This window comes from Augochlora pura, chromosome 6, assembly GCF_028453695.1.
Source record: "Augochlora pura isolate Apur16 chromosome 6, APUR_v2.2.1, whole genome shotgun sequence".
Lineage (NCBI taxonomy): Eukaryota > Metazoa > Arthropoda > Insecta > Hymenoptera > Halictidae > Augochlora > Augochlora pura.
In genome coordinates this window covers 11,059,434-11,084,246 of record NC_135777.1, presented here as the reverse complement: position 1 = coordinate 11,084,246, position 24,813 = coordinate 11,059,434, and the positions used below count along the sequence as shown (strand labels likewise).

The window sequence follows — 24,813 nt, the reverse complement described above, 5'->3', positions numbered from 1 at the left end:
GAAGGAGAACGCAAAGTCGCCTGATGGACAGACGGGAGTCGAAGCGGAACGTTCTGATGCTCACCAACGGGACGAACGATGGGGAAAAGAAGAGCCGAGAGAATGCAATTATTCGCAGGATCTCGTTGCTGCCTTCTTTCGACGACAACGAGGAGGAGGATGGCGAGCGTCCGTCAGTTTCGAATTCGATGCAAGCACGAATATCGAATGGTTCTAAGAAGTTTCAAATCGACTGGGAAAATCGGCTGAAACACTTGGGCCACCTGGACTATCGCAATTGCCGGTGCGTCGACGCGATCGACTATCTCTACTGGCGGCTCCTTTTCCATCTTCAGCATAGCCGTGAGCGCTTAGATCTTCGAATAAATCTATGGTTAAAGGATCGATCTCCACGCTGGACGATGTTTCAGAGGATCTCGAGAAGCTGACGAATTTCATGCTGGATTACAGTGCCGGCTTAATAGCGACGGGACAGCCGATCTTCGCGACCAAGTTCCTCTCGGACACCACCATGGAGATCAAGTACACTAAGGCGAGGGAGCAGCTGAACGTTGTCCTCATTAACGAGGCCATCAGCAAAGAGATTACGCTTCTTCTGATAGGTAGCTAGCTGTTTTGATCGCGGCGGGAGCGAATCGGATCGGATCGTTTTGATTTTCAGGCGACGCGTATGTTTCTTATGGAAACTACGGACAAGCGAGAAGGCACTACAAGGAAGCGTTAAATATGCGAAGCGTTACCCGGCACCGTGACAAGTCTGCCTGTTACGGTGTGTGGAAGGAAAAGCTGCGATATAAATTTTGGGGCTTACCCAATTACCTTATTAATCGTGTAAGCGGTCACGCGGCGATGAAAAAATTGGAATTAGCGATCTGCCTGCAACGATTGTCCCTCGCGATGATGGTTTGTAATTTGGAAACGATCATTGATCAACGTCGATCTGCTATTTGATCGTGTTAAATTGCTCCTGACATCGAAATTTTCAGCTTGAACAGGATACGAAATCCGCAAAGTCGATGATCATCCAGAGCTTCGACATCGCTTTCCGCATGGTCGGAGGCTTTCAGGAGAAGGGGGTAGTCTTCCTGACCGCGGTAAAAATCTTTCGAAAGGATTACAAGTACGTGCGATCTTTGGAGAAGCCGATGATGCAAGTCATTTTGGATAAAACTAGTTGGCAGTCGATGGCGGAGTTGATCATCTTGGCGGAAGCGTATCGCGTGTTCTTCGAGAGCAGGTGACAAGCTTGGCGAAGCTACTGGGTTAATAGCTATGCGGTTTCTAATACTAACAAACTGTTCTCGAACGGAAGTTTTCTGAACGGCGAATTGAAAAAGTGTATGGAGACTGGAATCAATCTGTTGAAAATATGCAGCTTCTTTCATTACAACAAAGTGAAGATCGTCGTGCTTCCCACTCTGATAGAAGTTATGGTACAGTAAAGTTCTGATTACTTATCTGGCATCGACTGGTTCAAATTTTAATCTACTTGTATTCCTTTGGTACTTGGTGTTTCATGTATTTATGATAGAATCTATAATTATGCAACTTTATTTTAATTGTTTACAGATTGCACTTTAGAGGAAAACGATGAAATGAAAACGCGTAACATGTGAAATATGATAACTGCAGGTGTAAGAGAATATTTTCAGGGTACAGGAATGTTTAGAAAATTCTTCTCTATTTGTAGTGTCGGAGAAAAATTTGCTTATTATTATAAATGCAGAGGACAGGTGATTCATGCCGACTTTTTAACAAGATACAATGTTAAATCTGGCATGAATTATCTGTTCTCGAAAATTAGAAAAAAAGTGGCGCCTCTGGTGCCAATATCTCGAATCTCCGTTCGGAGTCTGTGTAGCATCAATTGCCCAAAGTGGTAAAACGCTTGAACTGTTGGCCGATAACGACTGCTGGTAAGAGGAACAGCTCGAATGTTCTGCCACTATCTCAGTTGATGCTGTACGGGCGCATAATGGAGCTTTATCTCTTCTTCAAAAAGAGGCGCCTCCATCGCTTACGTTTGCACAACAGATATCAACTAAAAAACATTACTTATGACAAAATAAAAAACCGCAAAGTAAACCAAGGCTACAGAGCTGTTCAGAAAAATTTGCTACATCTACATCGTGTAAAAAGATCGAACGTTTCGAACAAAAAAATATAAGTAATCAATATACTAGTTAACCAATCTTCAAAGAGCGATATCATTTATACGATATCGATGCAGTATATTCTGTTAAACAATTCAGTACCCCTACTTTATTTTTGTGTGCCTTAATTTTGTTATAATTAATGCTTTTAGGCGTCGTCCACATATGAACGATGTTGACGTTCTATTTCAGTTGTGGACTAAAAATTTGAACGCAGCAATGGATTTGCTGGAGGAACTCTATTTTATATCGCAAGAGGATGTCGATCGATCTGCAGTCACCTGGTACTATGCCCTGTGTTTGGAAATGCTGCTCGATGGTGGGATCTTCGTAGAGTCGTACGATACTTGTTACAACTATTATTTAAATTTTACGCGTGAGTTGTTCGTTAACATTTGTCGAATTGTCTATTAGCGTTATCACGAAAACCTATGATACGATTTCTCGTACAGGTTACAAGAAGAACGCCGACGTTGCTCGGGATCCGCAGAGTTTAACGCGTCTGACTACTTGTGTGATCATCTGGCAGCTGAGGATGTAAGTATCGCAGAGTATCCCTTCCTCGTGCGATTGGCTGAAATTCATTTGTAGGAGTGTACCGGTCACAGAGGAATACTTGTTGAACATCGACGAATACATCAAAGACATACAGTATTATAATCACTCGCAAATCCAGAACTGCATAAAGGTGCGTAAATATGATTGGATGCAAAAAAAGATTAGGATAGTTTTGGTTTTATAACAATAGGGCTTGGAGTGTTATCTGCTGATACTGATCCAACGGATCAACATCAAGAAATCACACGACGTGGTAGATAGGTTGCAGAACGCAACCACGTTGGTGAAAACGATTCAGCGGCTACAGAAAAAGGCTGCGTTCGTCAGGCCGTTTCTGAACCTGTTCCAGGGCTACATGTTCCACATGCGGGGCCGGAAGTCCACGGCTCTGACGTGTTTGCAGCGAGCGAATAAATGGGCGATAATACAGGAGAACCAAATGGTGCAGGCTTCGGTGCAGCAGAATAAACGGGTACGCAGAATTTCGGTTGATCTTTTGATCTACTGTGCATCAGCGCTTCTTCTTTGCAGACGTGGCAGCAGAATTACAATAATATGGCGCTGTACTGGGTCGAGTCCTTGAGCAGAAAGGGCGAGATAAGCTGGCAGGAGATCCACAACTTCGACGTGGACACTTGGTCGACGATCATGTTTCCTCTCCCGATCCCGGCTTTTGCTATTTAACGCCAGCACCATCGTTTTCAATCTAACACAGGACCGCATTATCGTTTCAGTGCTCCTTGAACAAACAAGTTTGATATATAGTTCGAATGTTCAACCGCGCAGGCTCTATAGCAATCGTAGGTAGGTAGGTAGGTAGGCTGTTACAGTAGGTAGTTCTTTGTTTAGGAATTGTAGCGAAATATTTATTGATTAAAGGCGTATTACAGTTTCTGGTTCTAAAAGGTAAACACGACGATCCCCTCGTGTGCACGATAGTTCGTTAAAGCGAACGTGTTCGTTCCCTCGGTTCGTACTGTCTCGTCTGCAAAGCGACTTCCTGAACCTCCGGATTGATTGCTGTTAGGAAACCTCTCGCGACTGACGATTCCGGTTACTTTTCGTTGCGCTTGTTCGCGATACATTGATACGTTTCGATTAATTAATTGATCTATCGGACGTGGCCGAGTACGCCAAGGACACGCGCGGAAGAAGACTCGGGGAAGGGAAAAGGGACGAGGAACAGGAAACAAAAAAAAGAAAGAGTACAGGTTCGCAGGAAGTGGAATAAGGAGAAGGGAAGTTGAAACCGCGGGGAAGAGGAGATTTTCCATCAGTCAATTCTATCTGCGCGAGAATCGGCCAAGCGTGCACGTTCCGCGTGTCGCAGCATCTCGCATCGCGTTCGAAACGATGCTCGTCTTCGTTTTGATTGGTCAAGTATGTCGAATCGGAGTGATTTTGTTCGAGAAGAGACGAAGAATCCCCTCATTCAAAGCACGAGCAGACAAGCCGGCTGCCTCGACCGGACGAGGGCGTCGAGACGGGACGAGACGTTTGGTCGGTTACTTGCCGAGAGTAAAGTCAAACGCCGTCGCGCGTCAAACAGAGTTACTTTCACCGGTGCTGGATTACGTGGCGCACGGCTAATTAGCTTGCGCGTCGATCGAGTTACCGCCGATCGTCCCGATAGGCTCGCGTCGCAACGAGCCGCCGGCATACATTAATATAATATACGCTCGGCTGCCGTGATCGACGTCGAATTTGCGTTCCCCTTTGGCCAATAATGTTACACGGACGAACTCGTCTCCCGTCTTGGAAGCCAAAGACATCGAAGCTCGTCTTCTCGGTGGAAACTCGAGGACCCAACCGTGTTCCGTCGCGCGACTCGTTCGCTCCTTCGATAAAGAGAGAAAGGATGGCGATTCGATTTTTATTCGATTCGATTTCATTGGCGTACTCGGCCCGGACGGACGGGTAGACGTTGAGTCGCTGCGGAGGAACGGTAACGGGGTTTTGATCGAATCGGTGGTGGAAACGTTTTCGTCTCCTCCAGTGGCGCTTCTCATCTCTTCTCTTCTCTTCTCTCTTCTTCTCTTTTCTTCTCTTCCCTTCTCGGTTGGCTGGACCGCGATCGTACGAAACATCGACGCGGGATCCGGCTCATTCGTGCGAGTCGACGTCGTTGTCGATGCGACTGCTTCGGATGCCGGTTTTGCCCGTCCAAGGATAGATGTCCGGACATGCCTGACACGTCTTCATGTACCTCACGCCGCTCTTGTGCCACAGATTACAGACTCTCGGATTGTTGCACTTCTTCGGTCGGTCCTGCGAATACCACGGAATCATCGTTATTCGGTCTCCTTCCGCAAGCCTACAGTAAACTCTCCTAAAGTATCCCTCAGCATGGAAACAAAAACGGGCGACTTGGAAAGAGGAGATTCGATTTGGAGAATTTGCTGTAATTGGTCGGATAGATTCGTTAACATTTTTTTCAGAAATACCGGATAGTTGCAGCCAAAAGGCTCAAAGGTGTGCATCAGCGGCAAAGGTGTAGGATTTCTGACCCATTGGATCGCCTGCCAGTTCGTCACGACCCAAACGTCGTCCATCGCGACAATGGTGTCCAGGAACGAGATGAAACCTTCTTTGTGATGAGGCTGGGTGAACCAAGCGGCGTGATAGAATAGCCCGAACGGCGCTCTGTAACGAAAACGCGGTTATCGTCGCGGTCGACTTCCAACTCCTCGAGGCTAATACTGTATTTTAAGAGAACATACCTGTTGGTGGTGTAGTGTCTCTCGAAGTTCTTGATCAGCATCTTGTAAACGCCGTCTGCGGTTGGTGGATTACTGCACGCATCTCCCATGGAGCACCTGCCGCCGTTCAAGTCCTGCCACATCACCATAGGAACTTCCCACAGACCAGGATAAGATCTGGTTGGACATGGAGGAATCATGCAGTCGTGGAAGAGTTTGTAGTCGAGGGTGTAAGGCCAACTGGGTGGGCGGTTTTCATAGATCGGCATGGAGGAGTCGTAGGTGAAGTTTGTGTCCCAGAGCATCTTGAACATGTTGTTTCCTCCGACCTGGTCAACAGAGATGGAAATGAGTTTATTGCGATCTAGTTCGATCTATGTTGTCGTGAAATTATGTATTTAACCCTCGCCGTACCACCTCCGGACTTTTTCTTACTCGGATGCCGCCCATCGCTTGTTCATGTTAGAACAACGACAATAAACGCTTTAAGAAATGTAGCAAACGTAATTATTATGTAAAAGAAAGTACGATAAAATAATGATAGTAATAATAGTAATAATGATGACGATAACCGCCGTTAATGCTAGGGTTAATTATTTTAACTTCTTCAGAACAATTCAGCACGATAATATTAATAATAATAAAATGAAAACAACAGTTGCAATGGCTTCGTTTGCAGATAAAATAATTCATAGCTCACCGATAGGAAAGGAGCTCTCATTCCCCTGACATCTTCCAGCTTGACGCCTCCATAAGCCGAGAGGATCTCGCGTTGACCAGCAACTTCTCTGGCCCACTTCCGCTGAGAGAACTGCTCTCCGAAGCTATGCCTGTTCGCATCACCAATAATTCATCGTTCGGCCTACGATTCGGTAGGAAGTTTAAAGCGATCGCGGGGCCAGAACTCGGAGAACTCGGGAAATTCGGAGGTGCCGGAGAAAATTCACAAGATTCGAGAATGTTTCGCAACGGTTTTAACCGGTTGCGAGCGACCGCGCGAAAGAAAGTTGCACAAACGTCGATCGGGGTTTCTAGGAGCGCGGGGCCGCGGACGGAGTTCAATCCGCGCGTGTCGTCTTCGATCAATAAAGCCGCCGATTTTTCTTCCGTGAACGCGTAACCGGTTCTCCCGATTTTGTTCGCGGCGTTCTGGCCCGCAGCGAGGTGCTGAAGCTGCGACATCCGATCGATCAAGCTGCCGGTGCCTTGTTGGATCGAGCCGACGAGCGCGACGTAGCCAAGCTTGCATTAGTAGCCGATTGATCCAGATTGATCGGCGGCAGAGCGGCGGAGCGTGAACGATTGCGATCGACCGGCAATTAAGCGATTGCTCAATGGTAAATGGAGCGATGATTAACGATTAATGATCAATGATCGTCGATTGGATGGCACAACGCGCGCGCGCGCGCGCGCGCCCGATTTCAATTGATTCGGGGTGTCAAGTTGTCGTTTTCGTTCCGAGACTCTCTCCCTAGAATCGAAAGCTCTCGGCTCGATGGTTTACTTACGAGACCGTGTGGGAGGCGATCTCATGGCCGCTGGCGTACAGATTTTGAACCTGGCTGTAGTCGGTCCACTCGTGGGAGACGTAGAAGGTGGCCGAGATGGGACAGCCGTTCGGGTTTTTCCGTCCCTTCTCGAACAAGTCGGTGTAGAGACCCTTGTTCAGGTCGTTGACCGAGTCATCGAACGTCAGTAGAACGATTTGCGGTATCTCCTCCGGCAGGTAGTCACCTGTGGTTTTTTCGGGATCGTTTCCGGATACCGGGGTGGAAGGGGAGTGCGGTCGCGAGGATCGGACGCGTGGGAAAAGCGTTCCCGGTATTGTCGTTCGTGTTACAGGTGGTGTTGTTGTTGTTTTATGTGTGCGAACGTTCCGAACGTCCATTCGTAACCGTGCAAGAGTTTTCGGGTTCGCGTGTTCGTGTCCGTGTCCGTCGATGGATTAGAGTGTGACGCGTGATGGGAATGCGAGGATGACCGAGTGATGCGAGTAGAGAGTGAAAGAGCCGATCAGTGAAAAAGAGAGAGAGAGAGAGAGAGAGAAAAAGAGAAAAGAGAAAAGTTGCGGTTAGTACGCGCCATTAGTATACGGCACAGGTGCGGCAGCCAGCACGCGGCCGGTGAAACCGCCTCGCGGTTCCAGGCTCGCGACACGAAACTCGCGACCCGTGTCATCGTTCATCTCCCGATCTGCCGGGCTTCGTTTCACCAGCCGCGTGGCTCGCAATTACTATTTTATCGCGATCCTCGGCGTTTTCTCTAATTGCGCGTGGTGGCCCCTATGAAATCTCGCCGGAACGGAACCGGTGCAATTTGTTCCGGAAACGCGTCGCTTCTGCGAACGCTCCGTTGCGCGACAAACGAGACGGTCCGCGATACGATCTGATCTGCTGCTTTCCTGCGACGTGCCGGTTCTCAGCACGCCGAGAACAATGTATCGGGGCGCGCGATACGATTTGACTTTGAAATCAGTTCGATTCCACTTCCGCGAAGATTTTTCCTGCGGGACCACGCGGTGTCAGAGAGGATCGCCTTCGATCGAGAGCCTTCACCGGTCTCGGGAACGGGTCGCATCGACGCCACCCGAAATAATTTTCCACGCGAAAACGTTCTAGCTTTCGGTGATGGACATGTCTGCTCGTCAACGATTTCGATGCAACCTCCCGCGGATCGACTTTCGAAGAGAGAACGCGCGCCTAATAGCGACAGCGGAAGTCGGTGCTCCGTCCAGATGGAGAACGTTAGTCTTAGATAGATGCGCAGGCGATGACGATCGATGACCTAACGTTCGCGCTTAACGAACGAGCATTAGCGGCGGAGTGCTGGTTGCGTATAGTAGACACGTTAGACACACATGTTTTCTAAGTTTCCTTCTGGGTGAACGTTGACACTTACGAGACGGTGTGCGATGCCATTTCGTGGCCGTCCGCGTACAGGTTTTGCACCTGGCTATAATCGGTCCACTCGTGCGACACGTAGAACGTGGCCGCAATCGGGCACCCGTTCGGGTTCTTTCGGCCATTTTCGAACAGATCGGCGTACAACGGTTTGTTCAGATCGTTCACGGCGTCGTCGAACGTCAGCAGAACGATCTGCGGCGTCTGTTCAGCCGGGAGCCCACCTGAATGCACGAGATCGTCGCGATCAACCGGCGTCGATCGCTGTTACCCGACCCAGACCTGTCGATTTGCCTGGTCCCCGAGGGACACCGATTCCCTCTGGAGCTTCCTTCGAGCTGAGATTTCTCGCGATACCTCGATCAACCGACCGCGAATCGTTCGCGGATAAGAGACAGCGAGAGACTATCGTAGCTTCGCCGAGTCCGAGAAATAAACGTTGATCCATTGCTCAATTAATGCCGAAACGTAGGCAGAGTCGTCCGAGACTCGGACACCGTCTTCCGGATGATCTATGCGTGGTGCACGGTTGCACAATCCTCTCCAGACGCAGGACCAGCCGGTTAAGAACAAGCTTGCGTTTCGCTCGCCCGCGGGAAATACTATTATCGTGACTCGTCACGCTGCTCATCCTAATTGATTATGCGTGTTCCCGGCAACCCATTACGATCCTCCGCTTCCACAACTTTGCGTGGGCGATCGAGCGCGCAGGTGGCCATATTCGAACACGGGGTGCTCCGTTCGATCCTCGAACCGGCGCGAATCGTATTTAAGCTCGATTTATATTTTCACGGCATGTTTCGTCTCGGGCAAAAGCATCTACTATTCATACCAGAAATCCAAGTTTGGCAATCATTAGAAGTAAAATGTCTTTCATAGATTGAAAATGTCTCCGCATTTATCTTCAGCAGCTCTATGCCGTGCAACGCTATCATTAGATGAAGAAGAAGCGAGTAAAAACGAGAAAACATTGTTTTGACGTTCATAAAATACTAAAGAAGATCTTTAGTAAAAAGACTAATTTTATTTCATTTAAGATAAACTTTTGTTCATGGAGAATGTTGGACGATACTAAAACAATAAATGCACGATCAAAAAGAAGTTTAAGTTTTTGCCTGAACTAAAGTACGTTTTAAGGACGTGTTCTTTCAACACGTCCGTGACGTTCGGTCACCTGTCGTTTCAGGCAACGGCGCCATATATGTAGCTATAAGAAGAAACGCCGCAAGTCACAATTAAAACAATTTAATTTAATGCATTCATTGAATTATGGCGCGTGAGATTGGCGTACTTAACAGAAAAAAAAGCAACGTTAAAAGAGATTCTACAGATAAAAAAATTTATGCAATTTGAGGCGCTGTTGATACAAAGTATATTAGCGATCAGAACTTTAAGCGACGATATCTTGAAAGTGAAAACATGTAGTATCGGCATTCTTTCTTGCAGCCGCAGACATATAAACAGTTAAATCTTTCTACCCGTAATAACGCTTGCCCGAGCAAAACCATTTCGTAAACATTCCGTGCGGGCACGGATAATATAAATCTGACTCGATTCGTTCCAGCGGTAAGTTTATCAAAATTTCCATCCGCTCTTTAACGCTAGAACTACCGAGTCCTAAACACGAATAACGTATATCGTTTTATAACAATCACGAGATTGGATTTATTTAAACTTTCTGCAACTTTTGGTACAATGTATGCTTGAATGGAGAAGTTAAAATAAGAATTGCGTAAGGAAAATATCATTATGGTACCGGAATTGTAAAAGAAAAATTCAGAAACCAGTCATTCTGCTCGGTTTGATAGTTCTAGTGCTAAAACGAACCCATAAAAACATCAAAGACGCGAATAATAAAGTCGAATAATACCGTTGATTCCGTAGAAAACTTTCCGGTAGAGTTGTCAGAACGGGGAAGCCGAGGTGTCGTCACGCGGTACCGACCGGAAACGCTTGCTCTTTCGATTCCCGTCACGGGCGGAGCTTTCGATTTCGACGAGCGTACGCGCGAAATCGCCACCGGCATAGCGGATCTATTTCACTGTCGCGCGTGTAACGTTAGAATCGGAGAAAGCGTCGGCACAGCAGCAGCGACGGCGACGACTGCCGAACCGTTTTCGCGACCGCTCGAACTTAACATTCGCGACGCGAGCTCCGCTTGCGTCACCCTCGCCTTTCCGCGTCCTTTCCGCCTTCTCGCGTTTCCGCGGGCATCCTAAACGGCGGGACGAAACGCGCGTCGCGTTTCCAAAGCTCCTCGACCGAATCGAAGCGCGGAAGAGGGTACCCGCGCGACGGCTCACCTGGAATGTCGATGCCGCCGCAGCTGCAATCCGGAATCAGGCAGACGTCCTTGCGACACTTGGCCGCGGGTTTGTCGACCTGCGGGGTCGGGTAGATCGGCGACGGCCTGGTTGGCGGGTACCTGTAGATGTCGATGAACTCCTGCGCCTTCGACACGATCTCCGTCGACGGCTTCAGCGTCGGCCGCAATCGCCTGGAATCCGTAGATCACTTAAGTCACGGGGTCTTAGTTTTACGGACCGGCCATAAATCAGCGATATTCGAAAATTTCTGAGCTTGAGCGTTTTACACTACTAATGGCATCGATGTTGCTGTTTAATTTAATTTAATTGTTTTATGCGTACGGATAAAAATCCATTTAATCGCAGCACAGAACTAGAAGTTGATATTAATACAATACAGAATCTGTGAATCTTCGGTTTAGATGACCGGTTTACATAAAGTCGTCTGTAATTTTGTGACGTTGGCAACAAGCATCTCTATTTTGTTGTTAATGTTGCCAACAATTTTCAGTGTTCTGTAAAAAGATGCTAAATCTCGGTGAGTAGAATGATTTTCTAAGAAGTTGCATCGATCTAGCGGATTTGTCCCAATTATCGTTTCCCTGGATTAAACATCGTTAGAAAAAGAAAAGTTTTACACATCAATTGATATCTTTCTCTGAATTTAACATATTGATAGATAACCATAATAAGACAATATAGATCATCAACTTATATATAATGCTTTCTTTTCTATATGTTTTTAATTAGTGGATACGGAAATTAGGACAGGCAGGATAAGTGAAGCATTTATCCTAGCAAATCGGGAAGGAGTGCTGAACTTGACAAGCAAGGTTACGTTACAAACAACTTTGTACAAAAATAGCCATTCGCAAAGATGGCTGACCCATTCTAAAGGCAACAAAGCGAAGAGCTTTTGCCGAGTGCCTTCAATTTTGATTTAATGTTACTGATATTCGATCAATTCGATATCGAAGTACTAAATGTCCTTGCTTGGTATCACTTGTCGATACCGAGACTTCTTAAAACGATATCCAACCAACACCGTATCGAGTCAAAGTTTCTCTCAAAACATATACCGTATCATGGCAACTTCTGTTTCTGTACAAGTATCAGTCGGGCAACGATATTCCGGTAAAAGTATCAGCCAGGTGTCGATGTTTTCAAATAAGTATCGAGGAGGTATCGATTCTCTGTTCGATACCCACGTCTTTGATACAGTTCAGCGTTGAATTGAAATTTGTTAACTGGTATCGATTAGTTTCGATACTGCTCGGGTTCGCGACGTTTCGGCGATGATCACGATGCTCGTGATTATTCATCGATCGATCGATCGTCCGGACTATTGTTCGTACGCGTCTGAAAGCGATCGGTCGCCCGACTCGCGGCCAATTAACTTTCTAGCCGCATTAATTTGGCGGGCAACGTTCGTTCACCTCGCGGAGCGACACTCGCGGCGCTAGACAGATTGGCCGATACGCGGTAACGGCGTGAAAAGGATTCGAAGGTGTTTGGATGGACTGCTTCCTGTCGGATTAATTCAACGATCACTTGGCGGATAACGCGAGGCCCCTCTCGATCCTTCCCCCGAACGAAACCAACAGAACCGCGGTTTCACTTTCTAGCGGTCTCGCGAAGATAAACCGATCGAGATTCATAGTTCTCGCAGCAATTAGAATACCGGCCGCGGGGGGCGCGGGGTGGGGTCGGGTGGGGGGCAATTTATTAACTGTTGGAATTTGTACTTACGGAGGGGCGGTGCCGCGATGGACCTGTTGCGGGCGTCCTCGGCTGCTGGAACAACAGGAAAGAATTAAAGATGGCGGCCAGTGGAGATCGCGGCAGATAGGATACGCGAGAGGGACGAGATGGCAGACGAAAAATCAACGCCGTTTCCGGCGGGAAGCGAAGGGAAAATGTCCTCCCGCGTCAGCACCGGGAGAAAGCGAGTCCGGCTTCGTTTTACGGTATTCAGAGAGCAGCGAAATCGGGTCTTGGTCGGCGGAGACGACGCACAGTGGTTCACGTTGTATGGAGATGCAGCATTTATAGCTTTTTTTTTTTTTTTAAATACCAAGTTTTCATCGCTTTCTAGCGTTTTATTTATGTTCACGTGTCCAGTGTGATCATAATTAAACGTCGTCGTAGCATACAGTTTTTTCTACTTTATTATTATTTTTTCCTATTTTTATTTTGTTTTGTTTTCAACTATTATATATTGAACATGACCATTAATTAACGAGCACCCCTCATTCAAGTTCAATAAGTAAACAATTAGTGAACGATTGTATTTTTCCTCGGTAGAAATGTGATAAACTAATAGATTCTATTGAAGAGAACCGCAAATAACTTAATCTTAATTACGTGTCATTAACCACATTGCGATGCTTCGTTTAAAACAATGCTCGAAGCGTAGTACGGAGTTAGATCACTGTTCTGTTCTAATGGAATTCTCGTAAATCTTTACTTTTTCGTGATTTGCGAAGTCATTAAATAATTAAGATGATTTTGTAAAAATATTTATAGTAACATATGTCTACAGCAAACAACAAATTAAATTAAGTTGACTTTGATATTAAAAATGCAGTACTTTGTAGGAGCAAAGCTATTCAGAATAGCACTATTTGTTTAACATCCCACTAAATCACATACATTAACAACGAATGTATGTAAATGTGGAAGTAGGGTTTTATCCGTCTCCATAATAATTTTTTTAATCTTTTTGGTATTTTTAATTCTATATAAATATTTATGTAGAATATTATCTTTTTAAAATCCTTTACTCTAAATAAACATTTATATACTTGTATAAACATTCATAAGTATATAAATGTTTATACAAAATATTCTCTTATATATTATATTCTATATAAATAACCAAAGTTTAAGTTATTAATCTCACACCCGAAGAGACTATATGTACCACGCTAGAATTACTACCAGGTACTCTCCTCTCGGCTCGACACCGTACCGGATATTGAAATAAAAGCAATCGCGTCCATTATTACGCTATTCGTATCACCTTTTTTCAGTCTTCGTTCGCCCGCTTGCGTGGAATCGTAAATTGATCGAACAACACGTTTCACTCCGGGAAAGTATGTTCGCGATTCTACATATAGTTGAGCAATTAACGCGAAGCATTAACGGGACGTTCCGATGATTCTGCGATTTCGTTTTGCAGATTTGTCGCCTACCCGATTACCACACTGCGGATCTTTATGCGAAACACCATTTCCCCGAGACGATCGTGCGAAACAGAGATTAAATGAAGATAAGTTATTTCTTTTAATAACGCTGATAAGTTGCAAATAGCGCGTAACAGATATTATTGAATTCTATATAAGTCTTTACAATTTCATATATCAGCCACTGAATTTTGTCGTAAATGCATAAAATCTGCAGTGTACCGATTACGCAACTAGAAAAGACGAGAAGGGAAGAGAAAAAGATCGGATAGCGTACCTGACGGGTTGGTTGACCGTGTAAGGCCTGCTGGTGGTAGAAGGTGGCGGTTGGGTGGTGGTCGTCAGCGGAATGAACGTGTCGACGATAGCGTTCGGCGTGGTCACGTGGCCGGGGTGGCTGAGCACGTTCGGCCTGCGGACACGCGGCTCTCGATTAACCGATCGAATCCTCCCGTCGTTCGAATTCCGTGGGTTCGATACGCGGCCAGGCGAGAAAGGTCGAGTGAAATTTCAGCGAGCGCCGCCGGTAAGAAACGAAAGAAATTCTCGGAACCGAGCGGCGGGCTTTCAGAAACAGCCGAGAAACGGCGGGAGAGACTAGCCGGACCAGTGCAAGTCGCGACTATTTTTAACGTCGATCGGCACGATAAATTCGCGCCGTTTACGAGCCGTTTACGTAAGCGCGTGCACGCGCGCGACCGCGATCCCAGCGACGTGTCGAGCGACGCGACAGATCGGCGGGCTCGGCGCCCTGGACGAGGAGACGTCTGCGGATCCGCGAGGATACACCGATCTCGACCGTTCCCTCGCGACGTAATTGACGAGAATAGCCGGCGAGCTGAAAGGATGGCGACCGAGGAAAGCTCGAGGCGACAACGCGTGCACGATCGTCGCCCCGGCGATCGGCTCTCGGCAATTTTCTTGTCTCGCGGAACGGTTCACGCTCGAGGAGCCGCCGCGTCGTGATCGCTCCTTTCTTTCTTCCTGGACTCCGGGGTCCGCTCGGTGACCGGCGGAGGTCTTTTCTCGATTAATAAGAAACTTCTCACCTGAACGACTGGCCATCGTTGATGCGGAACTTGTTCTTGTTCAGCTGCGCCTGGGAGTCGTGCAGCGCGAAACGAAAACAAGAAAAGAGAGACAGGTGTTGTAATTCGTTGCTCGACATCCGAGACAAAATATCTGGTGGTCGGGTCGGATGGAAAACGTCCTAAATGGACGGAGGATCGCTTTGCCACCAGAGGACTGTTCTACAGAGTCGAATGTACCTGGTTCTCGTAGATATCGTAGTCCTGCACGGTCACGTCCTGGTTCAGATTGTACTTGTCCGCCTCGTTCACAGCCACCTTTTTCGGTTTCTGGTACTGTTTCGTGTTCACCTCGCTGATCTTGACGCTCGGTTGAACCGGCACCGATTGATTCACGGTATACTGGTTGTAATCTGTTCGAGAACCGACGAATCGGACAAGTTAAACGACGCGAGAACCGCGAAGAGAACAGCTTGCTTCGAAACTTCGCGAAAATTTATTTATTTATTTGTTGAATATATACAGGAAGTTACCCATTACTTATCAAAATTTAAAAAAAAAAATAAAGTACAGAGATTTAGAAATGACTGGATACAAAGTTAAAGTAAAAAAAGAAAAAATAGGATAACAACAATTCATTGTATTAATATAAGTCTCTATGGACTATAATAATTTCGTGGAATGATTCTAAGTATTATAATACGCCTTATCTGTTTGGATCGATGAACGAGTGCGTACAATTTACGATAGAGAAAATACAATTCTGAATATGGAAAAATATCGTAATCATTATGTTCTCGTGACACTCACCATCGTCCTTGTAAATGGACACGTCGTCGTCGTAGATCGTGTAGTACGGGTAGCTCTGGTCCGGGTCGTAATACGTCTTGGGAATCACGGAAGACACGGTGGACGCGAGGATCTTGGCGACTCTCGGCGATTCCGAGGATGGCACCTGCGTCCTGTAACGTCAAACGATTCTTAATCCGAGCTACCTCACGTTTCTCCGAGCATCGATTGACGAAAGCGATCAGCGTGAAACACGGAAACTGAGCTCTACATGTAGTTGTAACGCCGTGTCCGAGTGCACGAAAAGAAACCTCGGATCGGCGTTACGCGAGCGCGAGACAATCATCGGGCGAATTAAACGGATCCACGAAAGAGAAATCGACAGAAAAGCTACCAAACCGTTTCCTGAGCAGACTTTACGCACCTGTAGTGGGCTTCCGTTTGAGCCCGCGTGCTCTCCTTCTCCCGCTCCTGTGAAACATCCAACGACAGAGTTATTTTACACAGTGGATTTAAAGCCAACACTTGACCTGACCATAATTTTATTTAATTATATTCCATTTTTTTAGTTAACACACTACGCGCGAGGGAGATATTAATACAGATAAAATTCACCGATTTTCTCCCGTCAGACGTCGCCGAAACTCATTCTGTGACCCACGGAGAGTATGTTAATTTCATTTATTTATATTATACATGGGCAAATAGCCCTTTGTACAATAAAAAAACAAAAACATATCATATTTACACCGGTAAAGAATTAGGTTTGTTGTTTGTTTGTTTCCAATTTTCCATCCGATTCGATCTGTATTCCCGGAATCGAGATCGTACTTACGGCAATGACGTTTCTACGGAAACCATCCCTGTCGCGTTGCACCTGACCAATAGTGGACGGCTGGCCTCTGTAAACGCGTTGCTGTCTGTCGCTCTCGATCTCGGAAGCGGGCTCGTACTCGTCCTCGTGGTAATTCCTTGCTTGCTGCCTCTGCCTGATCTGTTTCTCGGTGATCTGGGGAATGGGAGTGGGCGTGGTACTGATAGGAAGAGGCTGCCTCTGCACGGGGCGCTGCTGATGGTGTTGCTCGCGTCTCGGTTGCGGCTGGGATCGCGGAGGCGGCACCTGTTGCTGATGTTGTTGATGCTGTTGCTGCTCTTGCAGGCTCTCGATCTTCGCCGATCTGTTTGCGACAAGGACGGGGTCAGATCGGATCGTTCCGGGCTGCTCGGACCCCGGAAATCGATTGCGAATACTGTAAACCGTGGACCGAGAGGCGGGGAATGGTGGTCGATTTTCTTTTGATAAGACTAGTTTGACCGCAATCGGCAAGGACATCGGCCCGGGCCGCGTCTAGACGAATAGAACCGGTGCGCGTTAGGTAACGGTTCTTTCCCCGATTACTCGCGCACAATACGTTAATGAGCGACCGGCGCGCAGCAGCTCGTTGCTCAACTTCGCCTTGCACAAGGAGACTCGTTCCCGGTTCGGAGCCGTCCTGCTCTCTTCGAGGAACTAGCTGAAATGAGCGTGAGAAAGAAAGAAAGAGGGACAGAGAAAGAGAGACAGAGTAAGAGAAAGAGAGAGAGAGAGAGAGAGAGAGAGAGAGTTTATTGTGGAGAATCGTTCTAGGTTATACAACGAATCCGCCGAGTTTCCGTTCGGTGTTTTTGGCGAGCAATGGGAACCTTTCGACTGACTTTCGACGAAAGCGTCCAGCAATTAAGTCGTTCGAACACTGTGCGCGGACCTGCGTTAAAAGCCTGATTCGTAATCGGTTAGCTTCGCTACGAATTCAATGTTACAACCGAGGGGTTCAATGATCTCTCTTTCCGAAAGGATAAGTCCGTTTCCCGGTGTGTCGAGGTCCCCGCGCCGCGATCAAAAAGACTGGCCAGCCGTAGATCGAATCGATTTCTCAAGGAAAGTGCTCGCGTGGAAAGCAAAGGCGAAGCTCGTACATAGATCTTGCTGAACTCGAGCAAATCGTAACGGAATCGCTTAATCGTCCGCGATCGGGGTCGCGTTCATTGTACGATTTCTTGACGTCAGCGGTGCTATTTTCTCGGCGTGGCCTCGCGTGCAGCAGGATCGCCGATCTATCCCGCGACTCCGGAATGGGCTTCGCGCAATGGGTCGGCTCGAACAAAAAGAAAAAACACCCGTTCGGGCCGGTCGTTTCGATCTCGATCACCGCTTCCTTTTTCCTCTCCGCTCTCGCTCCAGCTGTTTTCTTTCGACACTGCGAGAGAGCGCGGGTGAACTCCCATCGGGCGGCAGCCTCTCGATACAGTTTCGCAATCGAACCCGAAATGTTTCGCAATCGACGGACGTCCGGTGATCGATCCGGCTCGTTTCACCGCGCTCGACAAACGAGCCAACAATGGCTCGGTTCGAGTTACTCGGGCCGATTTGTCGCGCGATTCTCTCGGTTTTCCAAGGTCTGTCGCAGAAACGTCGGGCCGGGACACGTCGTATACTCACCTTTCCAACAGAGGATCCTCCTCGCTTTCCTTGCTGGCGGATCCGCCTCCGGAACAGCCCACGTTACGTGGCCAGTCGCACGTCTGTAATTCGTGGCTGCGGAAACGAAAGCAAAACGTAACTTCTCCCAGCACCGATCATTATAATCGTCTAACCGATTCGCGACTATTTTTAACCGGGTTGCGCTTCGATCCTCTCGCTTCCTGTCGCATTCCCGTCCAGTAATTCCTTTAACGTATCGCTCTCGGTCTTTCGCTAATGTCATTTATTTGTTCAACTTAATTTTTACACATTAATCGTCACACATGACACACATCATGTTAAGAGTTACAGAAAATCAGCTGCTCTGTTTATTGTTCAACAGGGACAGCTGTTGATTTAGTAGAAATTACAATTTCTCATTCGGTTCAGGTAACGTTTTACCTTTCCTATTAAGTTTCATGTCATCGTACTGTCAAAAGTACGTATTCATTTTATAAATGTTTGCCACTTCTGCAACTAGTTTACCCATTGACAGCATTTTGCTCATTGTAGATTTACGTCGAGTTCATTTCATACAATATGTTTTTTTAAAGAAACATGAAACATGCTCAGAATTAATAAAACGGATGCCGAAATTAGTTCACAAAAGTAATCAAAAAACACGGTTGATAGTTCGCCTAAAAAGAACATTTAATTTTCATCTGCAAAATTAAGGTTACTTTCAGTAGAATGTATTATGAAAGCGTAATATTGTACTTTTGAGAAACGTGTATCGAGAAGTTAGCTGTGAGATACTATAATCTAAAGACGATGTATTTGGACGAAGTTAGAAGTAGTAAAATGTAGCTTTAGCGACCGTGCCAGGTAAGAAGTCATAAAAGCGAGAGAGAAACCACACCCACTTGAAACTACCCTCGGCTAGGCGGGGCTTACCGACGTTAAAAGAATATGCGCAGAGTATACAGCGTGTGATGGGGTTGTAGCGAAGCCGGGCAATGGTTTCGACTTTTCGAAAAGAAAAGTCTTATGCATCGACTTATGACCTGCCAAAAGGTTATTTCTAACAATAAGAGACAAGAATTAAAAATTGTTACAAATACGGTTTAGAGCATTGAAACAGAACCGAAATGTTCTCAGAACTGTTGTAAGCGGATTACGGATTTTATGTATTTACAGCAGAATCGAATTATTATTGCTTGCACAAGAAATTTAAGCCTATACAATTCCTTACATTACACTGAATTTTACCAATATCCAAATAAACAGTTGTAAAACCAAAACCGAAATCGACAGAAATCAGAACCGGTGTACCTTATGGATGTTATAAATTGTTTTCAATTTTTCGTAATTGTCTCAGTTAGGACCGATGTATATGACAGATTGAAACAAAGGTGTTTTCGGCACCTTTATAATTCCCGATTATAGCCTAGTAGTAATAAATACAGGGTGTCGGAAAAGTCAATCGCGCAATTGGGTTGCTGATGTTATTTAAAGTAACTTGTTTCGTAGCGTAAATTCAATCTACAGTTTTATTTATGAGCTAAGTATTAATGAAAAATACTGACCAATGGGAGGCGAGATCAATGAAATTGGGCTTCGTCCGCTCGTTGGCACGGCCGCCGTCTGCCTGCTGGCCTCGCCTCTCATTGCTCGCCATTTTTCATTAATAACTCGTAAACAAAACCGCAGACTTCATTTACACTAACGAAAAAGTTACTTCAAATGACCTCAGGAGACCCTCATTTCCTGATTGGCGAGTGACTTTTCGGACACCCTGTATAGTCCACCATACTTATTGTTTAATAATTTTTTACTTTTTTTTAGATTTAATGAACTTATTACTATTGTCACATTTATAGTCTCTATATCTTGAAATGAATTGAAGAAATTACAACAATTACGTACCGGTTTCTAAAAATCCAATTTTCTGTAAATGACCGAATACTTTTCAAGGAGAGCGCGCGTCTACTTTATCGCTTTCATTACCAAAAAATTGAAATATCCTGGAAAAAAGGATCACGAGTAGAACGAAGGACAAAACAGACCCAACAGTGTAACGAAATTCGGAAAATTGATGACGCGTAACAAGATCAATTGGATCATGCTACGAATCGATCCGGCAATTTGTTGTCTTCGAATTCCAGCTGCGAAAGGATTGAAGAGAGGCCGCGGTTCGGATCGCGTGGCGGATCGATCGGGAAGATCGTGGCGCGAGAAGAGATCGCGCGTATCGCCGCGGAGGATCAAAACCCGGGTGTGTACCGGTTCGTGGGTCTGCGAGGATTTTACGAAGACCGGCTGAATTTGGAATCGTGTTACAAGTAGAGTTTACGAGCATCCTTAATTGGACACGGCGTTAGCATCGGATAGGTTAGGCGACGCCGCGCGGGGCCGGTTTCCAGCGAACTCGTTTGCACGGTGCGTGTCGCAGCGAGTCGCTGAGGAGGTGTGGCAGCCGATTTTTTTCTCGAGGGTTATGCGTGTACGACCCCCTTTTACCGCGGGAGTCCAGATCGAAAGCGCGCCAGGATCGTAATAACGCCCTCCGTTCACCGCTCGGACAAGATCCGTCGATATTTTCCGTTCTTCTCGCTGTCGCCGTCTCTCCTTTCAGCACGGCCGCGTCAGCCCAGACCTAACCGGCTAATACAGAAAGGAATCGTGACGCGTCATCGGTGACCGGGAGAACCCGTGTCGTTCCCGAATCTACCCGATCCGCGCGACGAGGTCGTAACTAACGACAGGAATTCGTCGCCAAGACGGCGTTCCTAGATATTATCAAGCGATCGTTAATCGCGAAACCGTGTCCCGTCGTCGGACGTTGAACCCTCTACATCCACGCTCGCGTAAATCGTTTCTCGATCGCCGACTCGCGTGACCCGGGAATTCATTATTCCCACTTTCGACGATCTTTCCACCAGTTCGCCCACGAAGATTCGGTCGCCGAACAGGTTTCTACGATCATTTGGGCCCCGGAATTCCAGAAAACCGTGTGTTCACCGGCGAATTGGAATTTTAACGCGTCAGCGAACACAACGCCCTGTCTAAACCAGAGACAACAAATTGTAATTTATTCACCACAGATCTAAATACCTTTCTATTAACACTTTCCTGTCTCTCTATAGACCATACGATTTTAAAAAATCTCGTTTGATCACCAACTACATCGTTTTTGTGTCTTCTGTCGTATATTTATCTCTCTCTTTCTCGTTAATTCCTTTAGCTTGCTACTTACGCGATTTAATGTCATACTATTGTAACGCAGGCAACTCTTTGCACTGCATTGTCTCCGTAGCGGAGCCCTCGAGTTTAAAGACAAATTTTAAATGGCCCTAGAGCTCTTGAGAACAAAGGGTTAAAGTACTTGTTACATTATTGTAGTGGTTTAATTTGAAGAATTATTAAAAATGTGATTATTGTTTCGAATACTTCGAGCGTAAAAGGTTAAATAAATCGAGAGCGTGCAACATAGATTTCTCAGGATACCTTCTTATTATACGAGCACACCTATCTCTGTTTACTGCCACGTCTACACGCATATATTGTCAGACCTCGGATTAATGGTCTTCGAGCAACGTCAGACAACAAGATCAGACCTTTCATTTCTATTGAGTCGTCAAGTATCAAATGCATAGGTTTCATACTTAATGTCCTAATATACAAGATCATTAATTAACAGATTGCGTCTTCTAAAGTTTTATGGTTGCCAATCTTTCGTACTCTTCTGCATCGTCTTCGTAATCGACCTCTTCTGAATCGTATACGTAAAAATGCTAACCATTATCCAAAATCTTTGAATCTTTGGATTTCACCTAGAACTTACTTTTTCGACTTTAACACTAAAACTACCGAGCAATAAGAATGACTAGCATTTGTTGCTTTGTAAGAATGATAATCTAGATTTTTATTTAGACTCTGTGACATTTTTTCTTTATAATGTCTGCTCCAATTAGGAAATTAATTCCATTAATCCCAGTAAGAAAGTTTCCATAATTTCAATAATTTCAAAACGAAAGTTAGTCCTGTATTACGTTACGTGTTGCATTTTTTTATCTGTGTAGCAAGCGGCCTTGATCCCTGAATATTAGATAAATAAAAAAAAAAAAAAAGAAGAAAAGAAAAATAATTAACAGCTGAACCCAGGGATTCACGGAAGCGATCGAATATACGTCGTCGAGTTTGCGATTCGAGTGGTTCCGGCTGAAATTCATTACGGGTCCGGAGGAGCACAAGAAATAAAAACCTCTGCGATGTCTCGCAACAAGAGGGCCCTGGGAATTAGGGAGAACCCCCATCCATTGAAAACCGCGCTAGAGCTGCCTATATCTGGACGACAATGCCTCGTCGCGTCTCGCTTTCGATCCAAAGCCGCGGTTTCAATCCGCTGTTAATTCCCGGCCATATTAGTCGTCCGTTCCTGAACCGTTTCCACGTATCGACGCGAGTGTACATACACCGTGAAGCCCGTCTGCCCGGTCGTTTTGTCTTCCCGATCGATTATCCACTTATCCGCGGAGAACGGTCGAACCACGGTACTTTGCGAGGACCGTTCGTGTCCCAGAAGAGATCTCTATCTTCTTGCGGTGTGCTTGAAAACGAGTCCCGAGACTTTCTACGAGATAGTAAATTACGCCACGTTTAAATACCGGGCTCGTTCGTCGACCGACAAATTAGCTCTTTATTTCGCGACGCCTGCCACGCGGCTCTTGCGCTCCAAGGACGTCAATTATAAATAAAAGGAATTAATAATTAGCGTTGGAACAGTAATAGCTCCTAAGTCAATTATAAAATCTTGTCCGTGAGATACCCCGGGCATCTTTGCTGTACCTGGATGTCTCACGGCTACTCGGATGCTCTGCATACCCGAGTAAAAGTGCTGCGCGCAACGGAAACTGGTGCAAAATATAAAAATAAACAGCTGCGCACTAACGACGCGTGATCAAGGCCACGGCCGAATCATAATTTTCAGCCGCTTCTGCATGAGGCTACTTCGCATGCATAGGCCCTGGATAAGACCTTCTAAAATTCATTCCTGAGGACGTTTTACACCCGCGGAGCTGCAGCCGTAGCACCCGTCGCGTGAATGTTATGTTTACATTTTGTGCCGGTTCTCGTTGAGCATAGTGCACGCAGCTCTAGGAAGTACTAACCTGTACATTAAACCGCCCGTGCAGGACTCGAGCAGAGCACCGCCGAACACGCAGACGTAGTACTGCGTGCAGTCGCGGGGATGGGGATAGTATCCAAACTCTTCCGGGCATTCGAATTCCAATGCTGCCTCGTTTCTGCTCGCTCTGGCGCTTCTCGGGATGTTTCGTTGGCATCCTGCAGACACAATATCACATTTTGCGTTAGCGCGGCCGTTCCCATAAACGGAACGCGGATATTTGCTCGCACCCGCGTTCTCATGGATTGTTTTCCGGAACAAACTCCGCTCGCCGAGCAAAGGCTTCCTTATGGATAAACTGGAGTAAAGTCGTTAACGTCTTCGCAATCGTTGCTGCTAATACGTAGAGATCGATCGTGGCTTAGTCTCGAATGCGCGCGGAACAGTGGACCATTCAATGACAGAATACCTCTGTCGGCTTAGGATAATTTTGATAATTGCATTTATGAATTCTTTTAAGATGATTCTCCTAGTCACGTCAAGTTTCTTTTTTTTATAATCGTAATTGAATTTAATTCAGTTTTTTAAATTTAATTTCTTTTTATTTAATCCTATCTAATCTTATTTAATTTCATTTAATTCTATTTAATCTTATTTAATCTCATTCAATTTTATTTAATTTATTTCTATAAACGGTTAAACACCCATTTCGACGGTAAGAGAACAAAAACATGTGATACCAACGCTGTGGATTTTGATAAAACATATAAAAAATTTCAATACATTGCCCACAACTAGATAACCAAGTGACAATATTTTTCCTCAGGATCCAAATAGACCCGACCACCGCCTTTCGAATGTCAAAGGACACGGTCACGGGTATCTAGCTGACAATGAAAATGATCGGGACGCGACGAGACCGGACCGTGAAAGTTTTAAATTTGCTATTCATAGGGGATCGCTGGCTCTTATCTGGCGCAGTCGAGGGGTTAAGTGGACGTTAGGCGAGTTATTAACGGCAATGTTTCGTGCGGCCGCGGCCGCGGCCGGTGTATCGGCGCACGAAACGGCCGCAATGAAACGTGAGCGGTGTACGAAGCGGTGGATTGCGCAACGGAGAATAAGTAACCGGATTTTTGGTCGACCTTGCGTCGGTGCGTACACGAGAAACTCGGACACGAGCAATCGCGAATGCTTGCAAATGCTTGCGATCCGCCTGGACGGCGCCGAGACGCTCTTATCATCCCCAGCAAAAGCTCGGCGCCGATCTCTTCGTAATCCGCCTCGCGTACACATTGTCAGGCAATATTTCTTAATTGTTCAGCCAGCCAACAGAAAGTATCTTCTGATTAGCAGGCAATGTACCGAAATACAAACAGCTTCCAGTATTCATTCACGGGTGATATACTTTTCGGTTTACACAGATAGGTTACCAAATGTTCAATTTTATTTACGCGATCAGCTCTTTGTTACATAAGAGAAGAATGTGAGAGAAATATAAATCTATCTAAAACCTTCATCGATATATGAGAGAAATATAAATCTCAACATTCATCGACATTCTTCTCGAAATATGATTAACTATGAAAACGACATTTCAGCTGGTGAAATGACTGTTTCTGCAGAT

General features: G+C 46.0%; 2 protein-coding genes across 5 annotated transcripts in view; one reads left to right on the top strand and one right to left on the bottom strand.

Annotated features, from left to right (window-relative positions):
• LOC144470967 (uncharacterized) overlaps positions 1 to 3,403 on the top strand; it is a 9,162-nt gene extending 5,759 nt beyond the window's left edge. Inside the window, 10 exon segments of the mRNA XM_078182584.1 lie at positions 5 to 342; positions 411 to 602; positions 662 to 903; positions 987 to 1,237; positions 1,313 to 1,433; positions 2,346 to 2,529; positions 2,606 to 2,690; positions 2,745 to 2,841; positions 2,902 to 3,183; positions 3,243 to 3,403. Of these exon segments, the coding sequence (XP_078038710.1) occupies positions 5 to 342; positions 411 to 602; positions 662 to 903; positions 987 to 1,237; positions 1,313 to 1,433; positions 2,346 to 2,529; positions 2,606 to 2,690; positions 2,745 to 2,841; positions 2,902 to 3,183; positions 3,243 to 3,395 (1,945 nt within the window). The 3' untranslated portion in view covers positions 3,396 to 3,403.
• Positions 3,404 to 3,517: 114 nt separating this feature from the next.
• Cda5 (Chitin deacetylase-like 5) overlaps positions 3,518 to 24,813 on the bottom strand; it is an 83,019-nt gene continuing 61,723 nt past the window's right edge. Inside the window, exons 3-17 of one of the 4 annotated variants that reach the window (XM_078182102.1) lie at positions 23,230 to 23,404; positions 18,098 to 18,193; positions 16,454 to 16,796; positions 16,043 to 16,089; positions 15,640 to 15,791; positions 15,070 to 15,242; positions 14,851 to 14,900; positions 14,079 to 14,213; positions 12,366 to 12,410; positions 10,614 to 10,807; positions 6,919 to 7,144; positions 6,111 to 6,240; positions 5,432 to 5,739; positions 5,156 to 5,354; positions 3,518 to 4,979 (exon numbers count right to left, since the gene is read on the bottom strand). In XM_078182102.1, coding sequence (XP_078038228.1) covers positions 4,815 to 4,979; positions 5,156 to 5,354; positions 5,432 to 5,739; positions 6,111 to 6,240; positions 6,919 to 7,144; positions 10,614 to 10,807; positions 12,366 to 12,410; positions 14,079 to 14,213; positions 14,851 to 14,900; positions 15,070 to 15,242; positions 15,640 to 15,791; positions 16,043 to 16,089; positions 16,454 to 16,796; positions 18,098 to 18,193; positions 23,230 to 23,404 — 2,438 coding nt within the window. In that variant the 3' untranslated portion in view covers positions 3,518 to 4,814. Of the gene's footprint in view, positions 4,980 to 5,155; positions 5,355 to 5,431; positions 5,740 to 6,110; positions 6,241 to 6,918; positions 7,145 to 8,308; positions 8,535 to 10,613; positions 10,808 to 12,365; positions 12,411 to 14,078; positions 14,214 to 14,850; positions 14,901 to 15,069; positions 15,243 to 15,639; positions 15,792 to 16,042; positions 16,090 to 16,453; positions 16,797 to 18,097; positions 18,194 to 23,229; positions 23,405 to 24,813 lie in introns of all 4 variants that reach the window. The other 3 variants (XM_078182105.1, XM_078182101.1, XM_078182103.1) reach the window with 3 other exon arrangements.